Here is a 1,433-nt window from a genome sequence, read left to right on the forward strand (position 1 = left end):
GCTTAGGAAAATACCTTGAAGGAGAGGGCATGGTTGGCAAACAAACGTAGAAGGCACACATTATTTATGTTAAAATATGGAATACTTTAAAGGCTCATTCTGATTATTTATGTAAAAATATGGTATGTTTTAAAGGATCACTGATCAGAATAGATTTGGAGGAGGGAAAGTAAAGAGTGGAAGCAGGGAGACCCGTTAGGAAGCCTTTGCAGCAATACAGGTTGTAGTGGACATGGTGAGAAGGAAGTTTGATTGAATATTCTAATTTTGGAAATATTTTTGAATTGATAGTTCTACTACTACCAAGGTAACAGTTGTTCAGTGAACCCAGACCAGTTAGTGAGAGGGGGAACTACCCAAAACACTGTCTTGGCTATCTTTTTGGCTAAGCAAGGAATCCAATTCTAAGTAGATCATCGAGGGTTATCGATATCATAGAAGAGAGCATTATGATGGAAATATGTATGGTCCATTTATTTGTGAGGCTCTTGTGGGAACTTTGATTGACAACACTTAGGACCAGTGAAACTACTTATGGAAAATTTCTTATAAAAGGAATAGAAGTCTTGAATGTCCTGCCTTTTTTCTTTTCTTTTAAGTTTGGTTGTAAATGTCATGCAGAGGGATTCCATCCCATCAGAAGTAGACTATGAAACAAGGCAAGGTGTTTATTCCATCTGTCTGCAACTTGCAAGGTATGTAAATATATGCATCAGTCTCACACAGCAATACTTGACTTTATTTTTCTTCCCAAACCCTATCATTTTAAATAGTATGAAGTGACCTTTTTATTTCATCTTAAGATTTTTGCTTGTTGGACAAACAATGCCCACATTATTAGATGAAGACCTCACCAAAGATGGCATAGAAGCACTTTCTTCTCGCCCATTCCGAAATGTCAGCCGTCAGACAAGCAGGCAGATGTCCTTATGTGGTACCCCAGAGAAGTCATCCTACCGACAGCTGTCAGTGTCTGATAGGTCCTCTATTAGAGTTGAGGAAATCATCCCTGCTGCACGGGTTGCGATACAAGTAAGTGATTTGCGTATTCAGGAAGTTTTAAGTACCTCCTATTTAGAAGGCACTGGCTGGGAGCATGGGGGCTGTGCAGATACAGAACGATTAAGACATGAATATTGCTTTCAAGGAACTTATGGTGAGTAAGAAAGACAACAGTAGTGCAGAAATAACTATCATTTAAGGTAAAAAGTATCAAGTTTTATGAGAGAACTATAAAGTTGTGGAATGACATCAGGGCCATCATACATGAGGAAAGCAAGAGGTCATTATCAGAGAACTTTCCAAAGACAGGAAAGAAAGAAAAGACCAAAATGGATGTCAGAAGAGACTCTGAAACTTGCTCTTGAACACTGAGTAGCTAAAGCAAAAGGAAGAAATGATGAAGTAAAAGAACTGAACAGAAGATTTCAAAG

General features: G+C 38.3%; 1 protein-coding gene across 1 annotated transcript in view; it reads left to right on the forward strand.

The window, feature by feature from the left end:
- The window catches only part of USP24 (ubiquitin specific peptidase 24), a 145,041-nt gene that overhangs the window by 91,122 nt on the left and 52,486 nt on the right, over positions 1–1,433 (forward strand). The window contains exons 33-34 of the mRNA XM_023727032.1: positions 600–695; positions 804–1,032. Of these exons, the coding sequence (XP_023582800.1) occupies positions 600–695; positions 804–1,032 (325 nt within the window). The remainder of the gene's footprint in view (positions 1–599; positions 696–803; positions 1,033–1,433) is intronic.

The sequence above is a fragment of the Trichechus manatus genome, unplaced genomic scaffold, assembly GCF_000243295.1.
Source record: "Trichechus manatus latirostris isolate Lorelei unplaced genomic scaffold, TriManLat1.0 scaffold00015, whole genome shotgun sequence".
Classification (NCBI taxonomy): Eukaryota; Metazoa; Chordata; class Mammalia; order Sirenia; family Trichechidae; genus Trichechus; species Trichechus manatus.